Source organism: Centrocercus urophasianus, unplaced genomic scaffold, assembly GCF_019232065.1.
Source record: "Centrocercus urophasianus isolate 14NV4802_14NV808 unplaced genomic scaffold, USGS_Curo_1.0 seq_14, whole genome shotgun sequence".
In the NCBI taxonomy this organism is placed as follows: Eukaryota; Metazoa; Chordata; class Aves; order Galliformes; family Phasianidae; genus Centrocercus; species Centrocercus urophasianus.
In genome coordinates, this window is record NW_024884586.1 from 37055294 (window position 1) to 37071576 (window position 16283).

The window sequence follows — 16283 nt, forward strand, 5'->3', positions numbered from 1 at the left end:
GAATACCTTGTTTTGGTTGCGTGTTAGTTAAGGAGATTGGTGCTCTGCGAGCACCTAAAATAGAATGTGGAGATAGAGACGGCAGAAGCCAAATGGATGCCAAAGTGAAATGATCTGAGCGCTGAGTGCTGCAGCAGCCCACACACCGGCCCACCCCACGGGTAGCAATGCGAAGTCTTAGACGGTGCTCCCTGCTTGGAAAAATGATGTCAGTATTGGCAAGCCCAGAACCAAACTGAGAGCTAACCAAAATAAACTCATTACATGTACTTCCCTTCTACGTAGTATAAAATCCCATCCCCGGTGCAGTGCACCTTTCCGTTAGGCTTGTGCTTGGTAACAACGCTGCTGCCAACTCGCAGCCAGCACATAACGGTGCACTTACTAAATATAAATGCTTCATTAGCATCCTGCATACTTCTCCTACAACACAAATAATAACAAATAGCCGCCCAGTGGGGGAGGCCAGTGCCCCTTGCCAGGAAAGGTGCACACAAAGTGCTTGGGACAGACCTGAATTTTAGGCTCATTTCACATAAGTTGACAGCCTCAGAATAAGGCAGGCAGAACAGAGATTTAATTGGGTAGCTGATATGATTTTCCTCACAAAAACACTGGGAAGCAGAGCAGGCCCCATGACACAGCTCAATTTTCCTGGTTTACAAAGAAAAACAGGTTTTCTCTTTTTAGTACCAATTCTGGAATCTCAGCAATAAGCCAAGGTCCTTCAGAGCAGAGGCTTGTGTGTGCTCTGAGGAGCAGACATTTAGGAGGCCAGACTTCACATGTGCCTCTGCCTCCAAATGCAAGAACCCAAAGTTCTATACAAAGAAATGAATTAAGAGGAGGGACCAAAGAAAAAACGTATCATGGGAGAAAGAGACTGTATTGTGGAGGCAGTTTATATTCTTATCTTTTTTTTTTTTTAATTTTCTTCACTGAAAGACTGTAAAAAATAGAAGCCTTCAGCAGAGGATTTCCTAGGTAGTGCCATGCTGTGTTCCCAGGGGAGAAGTGGTCTGTTGGCACTCCAGCAGTAGGTTGCAGAGATTGGAAATCATTTGTACAGCTTCTCAGAACTGACTGCAGAAATACAATTTCTCTTCAAAATTGTTGGAAAATTTAGTTTTTCTTCCCTCTAAAAATGATGATTGGGCAGTTAGAGAAGTCATTTCATTTTCAGGTGGGTTTATTAATGATGCAGGCACAAAGAACTTAAACTAGCTGTCCAAGGAAGTGTGGTGATTCTGCAGCTTCTTTGAAGTGCTTAAACAAATGAAGAGTATCACCTGACGAGGATGCTGGCTTCTGGCATCTGTAATTTAGATGTATGTATAATACTTCTCACCTGAGGTTCGCTCCATACTGTGGTGGATGAGAATCTGGTTCTCTCTTGGATGGCACAATTAGACATCCTTCAGTAGAGTGAGTTTGATCTCATAGCTGCTTATTGTGAGGAATCTGATAAACTGTTTCATATGCATGAGAGAAATGAAGGGAAGAAGAAATTTGTATCTCATGCAAACTAATGTGGATTTATCGACTTCAGGGCATGTTTGCTTTTCCTGGAAATCTGTATTGGGAACTGTGATTCTGTGGCCCTTGAACTCTGTATTTGCAGTTGTTGAATTTTTTACCTCTAGCTGTAGTGTAAAGGCCTATGACAGCCTTTCTACTTCACGCAAACTACAGAATTATGATTTGGGGTTATGTAAAAGAGACATGGCCATTAGTAGTATCTGGATTTTACATATCCATCTGCCTGTGCAATATGTATTTGTATTTGTTTGCCTACAAAGTATTCCAAACAAGCAAAGTGTAATAGAACATTTTGCTTACTGCTTTACAATACTGGAGCCTGACTCTGTAACTAGTTAGTCATATACCTGTGCAAAATGAAAGTTTTTTGAAGTAATCCTACTTTTAAGCACAATTGCTCATGAAATTTAGCTAGGATTTTTATTGCAAAATTCATGTCCCGGTTTGCGCCATGGGAATATTCAGATGTAACTGAATTGCTCATGGACAAAGGAAAGCTGTAAAAAACAATACAGACAGCATACTTAGTCAATTCCATTATGTAAAAAAGTAATGTCAAGTAATTTTGAAGTTACGGGGTTTGTTGTTTTTTTTTTGTTTTATTTTGTTTTATATGTTAAACAGAACAAGCTGAAATGAGAAAGGTATATTCTTGAAAAATGAAATGCAAACTGAAGCCATTCCTAGTAAGGTGAATTTGACTAAGAATTGTTTTACTGTTTGTTCTATTGTCATTTAATCTGTATCTACTGAAATTAGAAACTGAACTTTTCCTGTCATTACAGTGACTGTTTCCATACATACCTTTCCACGTAGGATATTTCTAAATATATTTGTTATCAAGTATGTATTTATATACATATAGTGTATATTTTTAATATTTATAAATAAAAATGTATTTGTATATATATAATATAACAAAAGGTATATATGCATGTATACATATATACATATACATATATATACCTTTTCTTTGGCAGATACATTAACTGGAATCATTGATCACTGTCAGGAAATCTAGTTTGTATAAATGTAACCAGAGAAGAAGTATGACCTAAGAAATAGCATGTTTGATGGCATTACGTGAAAATACAAAATACTTAACAAACTTGCATTTATGAATATTCTGTCTCCTGCATTTTGTTCTTAAAAAATAGCTAATACAATTTGGCTTTTATCCACAAAAACACAAACAATAGCAAAACATAAACAATAGAACAAATGGAATGAGTAACTTCTGTTTATATCATGAATCATCCAATGTTTACCTTTCTATGAAAATGGCAATTACAAAACCTGAGAAGGAAAATCCTGTATTCACGTACTCTAATGTTTCTCTCAAACCCTTCTCAGAGCTATGAAGAAAGGATGTTTTTTAACACTGTGCAAAAAGTTTTGTTCTTTCTGTTAATTCTCTTTACAATTCAAGTGTTAGGAGTAGGGAAAAGTACTTTGGTTTGCAATAATTATCTTACAATGTTTAATCTGCTAGATGCATTACTTGAGCTTATGTATTGGAGCAGCTTTATAATTCCCCATCTGTGGAAGTCTTTTTAAGATAGGATCTTTAAGGTTCCCAACTCAAACTGCCCTACTGTTGGAACATGAAACTCTTCACTTTATTTGGCCTTAAGGGTGCCAATTTACATAGCTATGTAGAAAAGTACTCACTAATTTAATTACAATGTGTAAATAATTTAGTTCTAACCACCAGCTAAAACAGTTTTATATCACCATCTAAAACTTTACAAGACAATGGACTCTAAACATGAGGAACAACTACTGTTATACAATTACACAGATGGCCTTTTAATTCTTAATGCTCAGAGGATATCATAATTGTATGTGATTTTCATACATGCCAGTGGGAATGAAGTAAATATAAAGAAATTGTGAACATCTGAAACGTGGAGAGTTTCTTCCTCCACCTCCCTTCTTTCAGAAGAGAAATACTTATCTACAGGAATGTGTATATTCCCATTTAAGAGCTACCAGGCCTGGAAACCTGGATGTTAAGATTAAAGCAACTTTTTATTTTTACATCTTGCATAAATGTGGTCAAATTCAATTCTGTTCTAGCTTTTATTTCAATGGAATTCCACCCACTTATGTGCAATCTTAGTGAAGCTTATAGAGCATTTTTGTAAGGATACAGGCTCAGCTTTTCACAGCTGCCAATGGCATTTAGAAGCATTAATTTTGTGGAAAATGGTCTCCCAAAGAAATGTTGACTATATGATCAGAATTTTACAGGGTAAAAAACTCTTTTCTGTTATACCAACAGAATTCCAATTGACTTGAAAAGGAGCATATCAAATTCAACCCCAGTTTAGGAAGCTCAAAAGTATAACTGGAAATATTATATCAAGAAAGACTAATTATGAATTCGTTTCAGATGCACAGGTGTTGCATGCACTTAAATACATAATTTTGAGCTCTTATACATCTAATTTATTGAATACTGGTTATTATCATAGTATCAGCCACCCAGTTGTGCACTGTATCTCAAACCTGTGTGTTCTCACATCCTTTTTCCATGAGCAGATGCCTATGAATTGTTTAAATTTTGATTTTTGTTACATTATGTATGTATGAGAAAACAATTGATATGTGTGAACTCCGTGTCTTCAGTACTTAACAAAGCCAAGGTTGAAAATTACACCTTGCATGTAAGTGGGAAGGCTAGTCTTTTTCTCATTTCCTAATGGAATCATTGCTCCTATCTTAGGCAATTCCCAGAGAAAGGACATATAAATCTCTACAGAAACCGAGAACAGCACTGAACCTTAGAATCACAGTAAGACAAGTCTTAGAGGTACAGCAGTAGGTAGAATAGACTCTTTCCGGATCTAATAAATTCATAAACTAATTTTTGGTTAATATTACAGCTTAGACAAACACAAGTCAATAACCACAACAACAAATGATAGAGAGTAAGTTAATTTAGAAAGTAAATCTCAACTAGCTAGAAATACTCAGTTAGAAATTCATCTTAACAGCTACTGCACGGCCCGGTTGCAGAAAAGCTCAGGAGCAATGGCATGGCCAACTTTGATGGGTTTAGGAACAAATAAATACTGAGCAATTCCATGGCCCAGTCCAGATCCCACTGAGATCCAGAAGATTTTGAATGAGACTGTATAAGATCCTGGCAAATCATTCGACATTGCATGTCATTGGAATGACATGAGCATTCTTGCTTGCCCACAGCAGAATGTCAGTCTGAAGTGAACAAATACCAATCAAACTCTAGCATACAACTGAGCAAGCTTACAAGGAATAGGCAGATGCCACTTTAGGTGAGATTTTCTACATTAAGCAAGCAGCAAAACAGTAATATTCTGTTTTATTTACATTCATCACTGCCATATGTCAAACTAGGAAAAAAAAATTCCCTTAGTCAGAATGTTATTGGAGCATTAGCTGTGAAATACTTTCAAATCCAGAATGACGCAATTTAGCAGAAACTACTGCAGAAGTGATCTGTGGTATCTAAGTTGATCATCCTGAATTTTTTCTCATATAAAGTGAGACAATATTCAAAGCCACTCAAAAAAAAAAAATCTGAAATTCCATTTTCAGTAAAAATGAATTATTAATGTAAACCATCAAGAGTTAGCAAAAGTAGTCACACACACACAGAAAAGAAAAAATAAGAAACAAAGACACAGCAATGCTTCTACCCAGAGGTCCTGTTAATCCTTGGCAACATCCACTGAAGGTGACCAAGAGGCTGTTCCACATTGCCAAGCTTCCTCACATATGTACAAACACTGTAATGTTGATATTTTATGAAAGAATCTACATAAAGTTTAATTACTCATAATCTCCTCAGCAGACATAATCTAATCCCTTCACTTTTTAACAAGTGAAGGCTTTGTATCAATGAAAGAACGTATTACATGTACATAAAAAACAAGAGATTGAAATAGGGCACTCACATTCTAAACTGCTGGATTTAACGCTGCTGAGATTATTCTATTGAAAATACCTTCAACCATCTGCACTAGAAGCACTTTGGCCAAAGACCATGAGATTGCATTGACCATTTATCTTTGCAAGATAACTGTATGCATTTATTACCCCAATATTTTTATAGAGCTCTCATTTCAATAAGGAGATCTTCACCTGTGTAAGGGCAGTACAGCAACGTGAATGATTTGTACGTGGACACTCTTCTTCACACCCTGAGACTTGGAGAGTTCCAAGCAAAGCACCAGTGTCTCACACTAATTGAACACTGTCATTTTTCCTGGAAAGAAATTACACTGGGAAATAAGAGCTTAAAATTATTGGCCTGGTTTGAAAACAAAATATTAATTTGCAAGTTCTTGTATGTAACAAAACACTCAACCTCACTGCTTTCTGTTTAAGCAGACATATATTTAATATAGCAAGGCAGCCATTCTGTATCTAAAATGGCAGCAGTCCATAAGCTTACAATTTGCAGACCAGCCAGCTGCAAGTCAGTTTTCTGACACCATTTCATACACTACTCACACAAATGTCAGCATGGCTTTGGGACCAAATGATGACCAAAAGCATGAGATGTGCTGTGGTTTGTGTGGAAGTATTTCTAGATGGGAAGTGGATAATGTTCTTGTTTGCCATCCTATCGCCCTGCCCAGAAAGGCAAGCAAATACATTGTAACTATGTTTGTAGAGCTACTGAAATCGTTCAGCAAACAGAACATAACCTATTTTGTCTATATTTCAAAGCTGAAAGTATATATAGGAAAATGCTTTTCATGATGGCTATGCTGTGAACAGACCACCTGGACTATGGCCTCCCGCAGAGAGAGGCCCAGGGTACGGCCTTAGCTGAAGGCATCTCGGCTACAGGGAGCTCGGATCGGAGGGTGCTGTCGTTAAGGGAAGCGGAATCCCAGCGTAGATCCGGTCTGGTATGCTTCTGTACCTATCGGAGAAGGCACGATGTGAATGCTTCAGTGTTTACCCGGGTTATCATCGGTTGGTGAACAAAACCCCAAAACCCGGGGCAGAGAGAGGGGACGTGAAGGGAACGCCTGACTTCAGGACATGTTCACGCCGTTCCTCTTGTAGTTCTGCTGAGCAGGGGCTGAAGCGACACGTCAGCCGCAGACGGTCGCGGACCGAATGTCGCCGTGCTCCGGGTGCCGGCGCTGACAAACGCGCTGTGATTACCGCAGGGCACCTGTGCTCCCGCAGCCCCTCCGGAGGACATCTCCGTCTCGGGGCAGCTCAGCGCCGTAACGTGTGGCGGCCTTGCCCGGGTCTTACCTCAGGGCGAGGAGAGAGGGGACGGGGGCACCGCCGAGCCCCGGCTCCGCAGCGCTGCGGGGGGGGGGGGGGGGGCCGCCGGGGGGGGGGGGGGGGGGGGCCGGCCCCGGGCGGCGAAGGGGGCAGGGCTGCTCGCCGCAGTCACCCTTACCCGTACCGCGCCGGGGAGGAGAGAAAAAGGCCCCGCTCCGGCGGAGGGATACAGCGCTCCATATATAGCGGCGCGGCGCAGGCTCACACCCCCAGCACTTCTTGCACCGCGCTAGGGAGGAGGTAGCAGCCGCCGCTGCTCGTGGTCGCGCAGTTCGTGCAGCCGCCGTCGGGCCCGCCGCCGTGCCATGGTACGTAGTACAGCCGCGGATTCAGGGGGCAGTGCGCGGGGAGCGGCGGTGTAACGGCGGGTAACGGCGGAACCCCGCGGCGCGGGGGTGGCGGGAGGCCGCGGCCCTTCCCGCCCGGCAGTGTTCCCCCCCCTCTGCGCTGCGCGCCTCCCGGGCCTTTTCCTCCTCTTCCTCCTCTCTTCCCCTTTCTCCGGGCCCTGCCGAGCGGGACCCCGGCCCTCAGCGCGGCCCTGCGGCGCCGCCCGCCTTCTTTCCCTCCCTCCCACCTCGCCCTCCCCGCGCTGCCCTCCGGAAGGGCCGGGCGCGGCTCCGTGGGGCTGCGGCGGGAGCCCGGCACAGCTGCACTGCGCAGGGGGGGGGGGGGGGGGGGGGGGGGGAGGCGGCCGGGGGAGGGCTCCGCGCTGCGGCTATTGCGCCCTCGCACCCCCCCATCCCCAAAAAACGCAGCATCGCCGCCCGCATTACATCATGTCTCCTCCTCTTCCTCCCCAGCCTCCGCGCACCCCCGGCTATGGAGGGGCGGGGGTTGGGGGGTGGGTAGCGCGCCTCTCTCGCGTCCCCGGCCCCGCGCGGGGGCTCGGCGGGAGGGGGTGGCAGAGCTCCCTGGCCCAGGGGTTGGCAGCAGGGGGAGGGACGGCCGCGCGGAGCAGAGCGGGGCCGCAGTGCAGCAGCGCGGCCGCCGCCTGTTGCGCCGGCCCCGCCGTGGAAACGCGTCGCCTCGGTGCCGCGTGGCCTCTCCGAAAGACGAAGAGCTCGGGTTTATTTTTCCCCGCGGCTCCGGTTTCTGTGGGAGCTCGGGCTGCGGCTGAGCTCTAATCGCTCCGCGGCCATCTGGGTGTAGCTCGGCGCTGTCTCTCCATCTCGCCTTCCTGCCGGGCGGCGCTGACATCACTCGGACGCGGGAGGGGGGGCGGGGGGGGGCCGGGTACGGCTCCGGCCGAGGCGCGGCGTGCCCGGGAGCCGCCGTCTCCGCCCCTGAGTGCGGCCGCAGGAAGGAGCCCTGCAGAACGGGACGCGGAGCGGTGCCGCGGGCCGCAGATCGTGTCGAGGCGGGGCTCTGCCTCCCGGCCTGCGGGGTGTGTGGCCGTTACGTAAATGTCCGCGAGCTGTAACATCTCTCATTTGCTGGAAAGTTGCAGAAAGAGTGGGAAGCCGAAGTGCGTTTTGGGTGTGTTTTCTGCAGCTGTTTGGTTCCACAAGATAATTGGTTTTTAACTGCGAGCGTTTTTGCAGGTTTTAACCACCCAGTACGTGGCATTGGTTAGTCACCTGGTACAGGCAGTAAAATATTTTTTAAAAAGCAGTGAAGTTTGCTGCCTAAGTGCAGAGATGCAGCCTGTTTGTTAATGCATACATCGGGCTTTCAGCCCTGTGATATTCCCCTGTGCTTTAAGAGATGGTACAGCCAGGGAGTTCCCAATTGCTCTCCGCTGCAGTTATCCAGCTGTTGTACCTAAAAGTAATGGGGTTTCAAGACAAAAGGGGTTACAAGATGCCTTTCTTAGACCTATACAGTCATTTGTTGGGGTTTGTACAAGCTCCTCAAAAAATAGGTTTTAGAGGAGCTGATGCCTTGTGTTCACCAGTACCTCTGTAAAGGTATGTAAAATCCTGCTTTGGGTTTGCTGTCTTGTCAATGAGAAGAGTTTTTTGCCATCGTTCCTCTAAAAGAGCTGGTTAGCTCTCTTAGTGCAAAGGCTGGAGGTGTGGGTGATGCCCTGCTCATCGTGATGGAGTCTTCTGGAAGGATGTGGTTGGCACAGTTAGGGGCTGCAGGTGTGCTCCTGCCTGCTGAGTCCCTGGGTGCAGTGCTAGTCTCCTCACGAGCAGAAGGTCACAGGCAGGTGCTTTCCATCCTGCTGCCTAAAGGGGTGAACAAAAGTGCCTTTGTGATGGTGGGAGACATCTTATGGTGGTTGGCAGTGTGAAGGAGTAACACAGTGCTTGAACTGGCACTTTGTTTCTGTTGGCTGGTGAAAATTTGTGGTACTGAGGTTCCTCCTGTTGCAGCACAGCCCTATTCATAAAGCATGCTGCAGGCTCACACTGGGGCTGTGCTGGGAGGATGGACCTGTGGAGGATCACTAGGTGGCACACTTGTCATTAGCCCACCAGTGTGCAAATGCCCCCTGTGCTTGATCAGGGCACTGTGCTTCTGGAAATGACATCTGATGTGATGTGAAACTCTAAACACATGTCATTAAGGATTTCATGCCTGTCTGACCAATTACAAGGAGCCTGCCTGGTGTCCTTCACTTGACCAAATCGGGCTCTCTGAGTTGAAGGATGGTATATCTTAGTCTTAATGGGCAGCTCGGAGGAAAAGTGGCTTTCGTGTCTTTGGAAATGGCTGTGTTGTGTAGGTGAGTGGGATCTTCTAGCAGCAGGGGAATTCCAGGGGTTGAAAATGACCTTAATAATGATAAGCTGCTGCTGTGAAATTGAAAGGAAGTGTCTTGGGGCTAGATGTTGCTAGAAGTGTTATTCTAAAGTGTTCTATTCTTCATGTAGGCTGACCAGCTGACTGAAGAGCAGATTGCTGGTAAGTACCTTGATAAATATTCTTGGCTAATTGCTTGTGAATGAAAAAAATCTCAAATACAGTGGATAAGTTGTCTTTCTGTGGTTTCAAATCTGTGCTAGCACTTTTTAAAACAAAAGCACTCTGTTCTGAAAAGTTCTGGAAGATTACTGGCAATTCTGTCCTAGTGTACTGCTTCATTGGACCAGAGATGATTTGAGCCAGGCCTACCTATGTTTTTTACAAACAAGTAATTACTAGAATCTTGATTGCATGCTTGAAGTCAAGGCAGAACAAGCTGTCTTTTTCATGTGACTATAAACTTGAAGTCAAATGGCAACAAATAAGCCTTAAGCTGATTTCTTAATTTCTAAGAATGTGTCTAGTACAGGCTAATTGGGAGAAGAAGCAGTATTGGGCCTGCTGAAGACCAGTCACACCCACCTGAGATCACCAATTCTTATTCTATTTCTTTAGTGTTATTTTACTCATCTTATTATTATTTACACATTCTTCTTATTCCCGTAAGCCATTTGATGGTAAAATAGGAAATTACAGCGTTCTCTTAACTTATCCTACACAAATGTTTGTGATACAACAGCGGTTCAAGCAACAAGATGTTGAAATACATCAGCGTTGTGATGTGATGCTAGTACATTGAAGCCTAGGTCGCATGGCTGTGCAAGCTATAGTTGGTATTGTAACTGTTTTTTCTTAATACTTGAAAATACTAATTCTGTTAATCCATGGACAAGCTTGTTTCTTAAAATATTACCAAGCATTATTACTGGAATGCATTTTTATATGCAGTTTTACCTTATGCTGGCACTGTTATTAATCAGTGGGACTGTTTCTGCCTCTAGAATTCAAGGAAGCCTTTTCCCTATTTGACAAAGATGGTGATGGTACTATCACAACAAAAGAACTGGGAACTGTCATGAGGTCGCTGGGTCAAAATCCAACAGAAGCAGAATTGCAGGATATGATCAACGAGGTAGATGCTGATGGTAAGTGTTAGAAAGATGGTTCTCATGCTGAGTGTTCTAAATATGTCTTCCATGCTCAGACTGTATAAAGAAGTTGCTGTGACACTGTTCTTTTGAAGCCAAATTTCAAAATACTGGCTAAAATAAACTGAGAGGTGTCTGGTTATTCTTTGTTCTTAGCACAGCGAAGATGCTAGCAGTCTTAAGTGAGAATCTGAATGAGGATAGGCAGAGACAAAGTTATGCTGTTAGTCTTTAATATTTTATGGGTTGCAGGCTTCCTGTTGCTGCCCAACTTATCCTGACCTGCATTTAACCTGTGCTCCCACGTAGCTTTTCTGGACGTGTTTCATTGGCTCATGTTGTTCTGTGCTAATGTCTAGTTCTGTCTTAAGGCCAAAGATGTAATTAGAATGGTATAGTGCTGGACTCACAAGAGTTGAAAATGCAACAGGGAGAGACTGCATAGTTTAAAGCAGTATATTGGGTCACTACTGGGGGTGGGGCTGGAGGCTATCACTTGCAGACGTAGGAAAACCTTATGTGAGTCTTGATCAGAATCGCTTCATGTGGGTGCCAGAAGAGAGAATAAGATTTTGTTTCTGAGACTTCAAGCAGACTGGCAGTTAGAAAAAAGGAGAGATGCCTTCCGATGCTCACTGGTGCCAAGGCTTTGATCTCATGTTGGCTGATTGATGCTTGCTGCAATAACTTGAAGAGTAGAAAGCGCATAGGCTGGAGCATGAATTACTTGATTGTTAGACTTATGTTAAGGTTGCTTTTAGAAAATGGCGGGGGACTGTAATTGCCAGCTGTCTTTGCAGATACTGAAACTTCCCGATACTCAGGATTTGCAGTGATATGTAGATGTGTATAGTGGCTTATTCAGGTACCATTCTGCAGTGTTGCACTGGTTGATTAAAATTGAAAAGAAATTGTGGATTTCAGATAAGTACACTCTGCCCGTATGTTTAAACTTCTTTTATGGCAAGATGCTTTGCTAATAGTCTACAGTTCATTGAGAGTTTTTTTTTTTTTAAAGCTTTGTGAGAGACTTGTATTCCAGTTGGTAAATGAAGCTTGCTGTTATAAATAGCTCCACGTTTCAGTCTGGAATCTCTAAACAAGGAAAGCTTTCTGAAACTTCCGTTACCTGCTTTGTTGTATTTATTGGATGAGTTTGTTTCCTTCAGTAAATGGGTAGATCTTAGCTATGTAGTGAGCTACTTAATGTTTTCCTTCAGCTGTTGAATTTTGGGTTGTATTGTAGGATTGAACTGTGACTATGCTAACCTGGTTTGTGCTTTTTGGAGGATCTTTATTAACTGTTTCTCTTGGCTTTGAGAAGTCTCAAATTTGAATCCTTACTTTGAGGAATTTAAATACCAGACTTTCAGTTTTTGCTGTGACGCTTGTATCAGAATACTTGTTGAGCTTATGAGAAATACCAAATTATGGCAGCTTTTCTCATAAGTTTGCGGATGCCTTTTGCCCCTTAAAATTGTGCATTGCTCTGGTGTACAACATGGGTTAAGGAAGTTGGTTTTAAACAAGGAACTTCAGAGTTTAGATGTTGTGGATTTGTATTGCTTTTCTAGACCATTACACAGCATTTGGGAAGAGGTTGAATAAACTAAATGATGAGTTATGGAGAAGGACATTAAGTAGGTGAGTCTACAAATTGTAAACCTTGGAACATTAGAGAGACATTTTGCTTGGGTGGTGAAAAAGGTATGGCTTGTCCTGGAGAGGGCAGCTGTAGAACTTGTACTGAAACACTGAGGTGGAAGTGACTGTTGCATATTGTAAAAGGAAAAAGGCAGTGGTAACAATTTAGGAAAACACAAGGTTCTTATAGAAGAATAATGTGAAGAACCTATTGTTCTCATTCTTGTGCCTGGCTAAATTAAATGCCAGGTTTTCTTGCATAAAAGTGTGGAAGTTTTAATTTTGGGGGATTTCTTTTTATTAAGGTAATGGCACTATTGACTTTCCTGAATTTTTAACCATGATGGCCAGAAAAATGAAGGACACAGACAGCGAGGAAGAAATCCGTGAGGCATTCCGAGTTTTTGACAAGGTAACCCTAAATCTTTGAGTATCTTCGGAAGCAGGAATGGTGCCCATCTTTTCCTCAGTGCTTTCTCACCTGGAAGCAGAGAAGTTCTTTAGTATAGAAGTCCTATGGTATAAGAAGGGGAATTGACAGCAGCAATCTCTGCCCTGTTGCAGAGCAAGGAGATTGTACCTACACAGCAGGGCTGAACTTAAGGTTCTTCTTGGAAGAAAACTCACTGGCCTTCCCTTAGGAGCAGAGATGAGGGTGTGATGCCTGGGGTGTGAAAGGATGTCTTTTAATTTCTGTATTCACTGACTTTGGGGAACTGGGGAGATGTTTGCGTGGGTATGTGAGATTTTGATACCTCATGAAAGCTGCTGAAGCAAGATGTCATTAGTGTTTACAGGGACATGAAGTATTGCATTTTCTGCATTCAAGGTATGGTCTTGAAAGTTGCTTTCAGTGGAACTCAAGCTCAGGTCCTACCTTCGTTAAGGATACCTGGCTGTACATGACAAAAATTCTGACAAGCTATTGTTAGAGGAGGGGTTTCCCTCAGTTGTTACAAGAGAATTATTGTGCAGTGGCTGATGCAGCTGATAAGCTCATGCTAAAGGTTTCTCTGCTTTTTATGGAAAAAGTGCAAGTCTGATTCTCTGCTGGAAAGCACGTGGAAATGTTGAATTCTTTAGTTACCACTCACCTCCCCTCTGATTTTATTTTTGCAGACTAGATTTAGATGATGGCAGGTATGACACAAAGGCCATGCTGTAAGCTAGTGCATTTTTCATGTAGGTGGAAGGGGGAGATTTTCCCAATTCCGGAGATGTCTGGATATATGCTCTAGGGTTGGATGTTACTAATAGGAATGTTGACTTAAAATCATATTTCTCTTTTTGCCATTGTGCTTTTCACAGCTGCTTATGAGTAGAATTAAAATGCTTTTTTTGAAAGTGTGATTTGTTCTAAATCTTAAAACAAGTAGCCTAACCTAGCTGCATGAGTTCTCTTCATAGAAGCAGTGCTACACAAAATAGAAAGCTGATTTTTATTGTTGCTGGCAGGGGAATTGATCTTTTTTTCTGCTTAGGCAGCAGTGATGAAATAAACTTTTTTTTTTTTTTTTGAAAGATCTTTAGAAGCACTACCACAGTTTAAAAAAAAAAAAATCCAGCATGTTGTTAACTATTGCAATTTATTCTTTTAAGTACTATAATTAGGTAAGGATTTAGTGGGATGTAAGTTTCATAAGGTGATGGGACTGGTACACATACTGGAGGGTTATAAAGTATACTGGATGTGTTCCATGTGCTGTAAGGCAGGTTTAAAAGCAGTCTCTAGGAACCTAAGCATAGTTCCAGTGTGAATCATTATCGGGGTTGTTGATGATAATCTTGTGAAACTTCCCCCGCAGGATGGCAATGGCTATATCAGTGCAGCAGAGCTACGTCATGTTATGACAAACTTAGGAGAAAAGCTAACAGATGAAGAAGTAGATGAAATGATCAGAGAAGCAGACATTGATGGGGATGGGCAAGTCAACTATGAAGGTAATGGATACTTACATTGACGTAAACCACTGGTTGGATTTAGTGAATGTATGCTGGGTAGGATGTATTTCCTAGTATTTGAAGGCAACCGATTGATTAAGGTATCCGCTTTTGTGGATAAAAATCAGATGTAGTGAAGTTTTTTTATTGCTAAAGTTAAAATTTATGTAACAGTTGAAAGTACTTTAGAGACAATAAATCGGTGACCTTTTATCTTTTCAGAATTCGTACAGATGATGACTGCAAAGTGAAGAGACCTCCTTTACACCTTTTTTCCTCTAGAAGAATCAAATTGAATCTTTTACTTACCTCTTGCAAAAAAAGTTCATTTATTCATTCTGTTTCTGTATAGCAAAACTGAATGTCAAAATACCTTCTGTCCACAAACTGCATGTAATGGTTGGTGGTCCTGTCCCCAAAAGATCAAGTTAAACATCAATTTTACAATATAATTAATTGTACTACCTTGAAAAATAAATAAATTTAAAAAAAAAAAAAGGAAGCACTTAGTGAACTCGAAAGTTCCATTTGCTAATGACTATTACACTGTTTGGGCTGGCCAGTTTTTCATGCATGCAGCTTGACAATTGAGCACAGTCAGACATTTGTATTAAAAGGAAAAAAAAAAAAAAGAAAAACTCAAAGATCCACTCTTTTATTCAACAGTGGATTCTAGATCAATTTGTAGTATAAATTGTCATAGCTGGTTTACTTTAAAATTGGTTTATACCTCAGGATGGTATACAGCAAAAATGGTTGAAGGATATGAAACTTAGAGAAAATGCCCAAAAGGTTGAATGGTTCTCCTGTACGTAGCAGTGTGCTCCAAAAATATGATGATCTTAACTATGGATGGCATGTCTGTGTTAAAAAATATTGGTTTAACATTGTCTGCATTGCACTATAGTGAAACGGGTGTCGGGCTGTTACCGTTCACAAAATTTTTAAAAGAAACCTTCACCAAGGGAGCATCTTTGGACTCTCATATTTTTAAAACCTTCTATACCATGACTTGGAGCTGGCGGAGTAGCCTGTGGACTTCAGCACAACTATCAACATTGCTGTTCAAGATATTACAGTTTATGTCCATTCCAAGTTGTAAATGCTAGTCTTTTTTTCCAATAAAAGACCATTAACTTAAAGGTGGTGTTAAATGCTTTGTAAAGCTAAAATATATATATAATTGAGATAACAAACCAAAAAAAAGCAGTAGGAGGGAAGCGTTTCTATGAATGACTTGCTGCTAAATTATAATGCACATGTATGCAATAAGTTATCCCCTATCTCTTCAAGATGGCAAGAACTGACCTCCTGTAACCCAAGACCTTTGCTATAAATAAATGAACTTGTGCTTGCCTTTCATATTACGACAATGTTAATTTAGTTGGTCTTAAAGTCGTGTAATGCTGACTCGTCAACTATCAGCACAGAAGTAACACCTCATTTCACTAAAGTGGAGAGCTCTCAGCATGCATGTCAATACTGGGGGAAATATAGATAGGTTGCTATGTTTTTTTTTTTTTGACAGGTTATAGAAACCAGTTGGAGCACTAGAACAGCATGGGCTTCATAGAGATCTGTGATTATCAAACATGCCAAAAAAAGCGTTTCTCTACCCACAGAAAGAAAAGAAATGAACGTTTCTCTTACAATATGCTTAAAAGAAATAAGCCTTTTTGGAAACTGGGGCTATTATGTCTTGACTATCTTCTCAAACACTTGCATGAATTTTACAGGGTGGAGAAGAGGACTAGGGTTAATTTTAAAAGTCTTGTTACTTCTGCTTTGCATGCACTAGCAATGCGTAGTCATTCCAGGTCTTTGAGTAAGTGTTCTCTGATCCTTCAGCTTCCCCATGAATGAGTGGCAAAGCAGCTGTGCCCACTCTTCTTTGTTTGAAAGAAGGTTTTTTTTTTTTAAAGTAGCAGAGCCTCCATGTGGTAGGCTGTTCATGCTTGGGAGGGAGGGACTACAGCTTCATTACTTGATTAAGTTTGTTTCCAAATGTAACTGGAGTTGCAAACC

At 42.2% G+C, this 16283-nt stretch overlaps 1 protein-coding gene across 1 annotated transcript; it reads left to right on the forward strand.

Moving 5' to 3' along the window:
• Window positions 1-7049: 7049 nt before the first annotated feature.
• On the forward strand, window positions 7050-15620 carry CALM1 (calmodulin 1). Its single transcript, XM_042813780.1, has 6 exons — window positions 7050-7142; window positions 9654-9684; window positions 10527-10670; window positions 12623-12729; window positions 14123-14258; window positions 14481-15620. The coding sequence occupies exons 1-6, from the start codon at window positions 7140-7142 to the stop codon at window positions 14507-14509; spliced, it is 450 nt and encodes a 149-aa protein (XP_042669714.1). The 5' UTR covers window positions 7050-7139; the 3' UTR covers window positions 14510-15620.
• The last annotated feature ends 663 nt before the right edge of the window (window positions 15621-16283 follow it).